Raw genomic sequence first — 2,147 nt, 5'->3', positions numbered from 1 at the left:
TTGTGTATATATTTGAGCTCATTCATTTATAGTGTCAAAATATCATTATTAGAATATTAATGAAGCACATGTCTGTCTTAGCCTCATCAGGTCAGTCACTGGCTTATCAGCATTACATTATAGCGTAGCCGTACTTTCTTTTGCCGCGTATCTCAGCCTGAAACATTAAATAAGTATGACCTTTGCTTTTATTTTCCAACCCCCCAATACTTGAGTTTGCGATACCTTTTAAAACCCGCGCACGTGGTATATATATCTCAAATACTCTCCCGTCGTTCATATAAAAAAAAATTATCAGCGACAAACCGCCGGAGTCCCCTCTGATGAAGATGTTGTTAGCTGGAGCGACTTCCTTTGCTTTCGAACTATGTGGTGGGCATGCGATACAGTTTCTGAAGATCCAGAAACAAACGACCGGGTTACCGTACGCTACCATCACTCGTCAGGTGAGTTCTGGTGAGATAGTCTTCACTGTATGGCACGTTGCCTTTACTCGTATCTCCATGACGAAACTAGTGTAGTGGGCAGTCTAATGTTACTCTATTTATTAAGCCACCTATTTTCCTCGGAGGAAATCAGTGCACAGCCTAATATTACTATATTCGTTAGGTCGGTCATGGCGTGGCATTTGCTCTGGTTGCATCCAATATGGTTCTCAGCAATGCATTTGTTTCAAATATAATAATGTCTTCCCCCCCGATAATCCCTCTTATTGTTGGTGTCGGGTTTTATCTCACACGATATCTGCATCAAAGTCCTTTGGGTATTTATCGAGAGTACGTGTTATGAGACCTTTGGGTTTGTTGATTAGATATATTTTATTGACGTTGTGTGTGTGGTGGGGGGGGGTGGGGGGTCTTCCTGTCAGTATTGGTCTGACGAGGTCGTGGTTGCCACTGGTGTTCGTGCTGCTGGCGGGGTTAGATGGGTTTGATATTGGCACGAACACTAATTGACGTTTGTGAGGGGGTTCTTCGCCGCTATCGAAACTAGTGGCACCTCAATGTGGGTTATATACAGTCGATTTCGAGCTGAGAACAGAGGGCCGAACACTACCACTGCCCATACACGTGTGAGTTCAGACTTCTATATTGAGGTCCTGGCTGTGTATAGCACATATAGTTGCTCATGTCCATCCCATCCGGATATATGTTGTCCCGTACGCGTCATGTCTAAAATCCTCGTATGGTATGGCTCGATTTACTACCGTCCACTCGGCCGCGAACCAATCCAATGACACTCAACTCTTTGACCCGCCATCATGGCTGCTAATGCAGATCACACAAACGAAAGGGATGGTGGGTTTGCTGGACGGCTTCCTTCCCTGGGGAGCATTCATTGCTGTGGGTAGGTAGTGGCCTGTGTTTTCTTATGTCTTCGCGTAAGTTGATATGGAGACTCGGGGGTTTATACTGTTTTTTGTCGAGAATGATGCGCTTTGTCAGTGTGTGATTCGTGCGTGGGAATCGGTATGTAGTATCTACAGGCCGTGAGGTTACTTGACTGCAGACGATCACGTATGTGTGTTCTTCATCCGGAAAGAAATCTAGGAATGCATGTTATGCATGCGTCAGGCACTGACTAGTGAACTGTCCACAGAACTATTATATGCAGAGGTGCACATGTCACAAGGCTCGTATCCGTGTCTGTCACGGGAGTCTCCCGCATGGCTACGAATATTCAACATATCTACTTTTCCAGACTAGACCCCTCGCCATAGGCCGATGACCTGTACTTTGTATGGATAGTTCGCTTCAACCAATAATGAGTGGTATATACTATAAGCCATTTCAACCAGCAGTGCGTGGCTTATACTTCTCCACAACCTTGCTGTGGCCTTCGCACCTTCATAATTGAAGCCGCTTTACAAAGGAATGTTCTCGTTTCAATTCGTTTATTCCTTCAAATACCTATGTATAAATCGATACAACCCACAATAACGGCTAATCGCTACCGTCTCATATATCTCTTACTTCTCGGTCTAGGAAAGGGAGCTGTCTTCGGCTTAGGGCATGCGGGAAGTATGTACGCACTCCGAGGAACAATCCGGAATGACGCCAAACCCCTTTCTTTGAGTGAGCCGGCTGCACAGATCATCAGCGGGGGCGTGGGTGGCTTCTTTCAGGTATGAAGATAAATACAGATAT

At 45.4% G+C, this 2,147-nt stretch overlaps 1 protein-coding gene across 1 annotated transcript in view; it reads left to right on the top strand.

Annotated features, from left to right (window-relative positions):
* Nucleotides 1-284: 284 nt before the first annotated feature.
* Nucleotides 285-2,147, top strand: part of SARC_05537 (hypothetical protein) — a 5,452-nt gene continuing 3,589 nt past the window's right edge. The window contains exons 1-3 of the mRNA XM_014300606.1: nt 285-446; nt 1,278-1,347; nt 1,986-2,125. Of these exons, the coding sequence (XP_014156081.1) occupies nt 324-446; nt 1,278-1,347; nt 1,986-2,125 (333 nt within the window). The 5' untranslated portion in view covers nt 285-323. The remainder of the gene's footprint in view (nt 447-1,277; nt 1,348-1,985; nt 2,126-2,147) is intronic.

The sequence above is a fragment of the Sphaeroforma arctica genome (genome assembly GCF_001186125.1).
Source record: "Sphaeroforma arctica JP610 unplaced genomic scaffold supercont1.356, whole genome shotgun sequence".
Lineage (NCBI taxonomy): Eukaryota > Ichthyosporea > Ichthyophonida > Sphaeroforma > Sphaeroforma arctica.
Note: the sequence above shows the minus strand (reverse complement) of the source record. Positions and strands in the feature narration are given on the sequence as shown.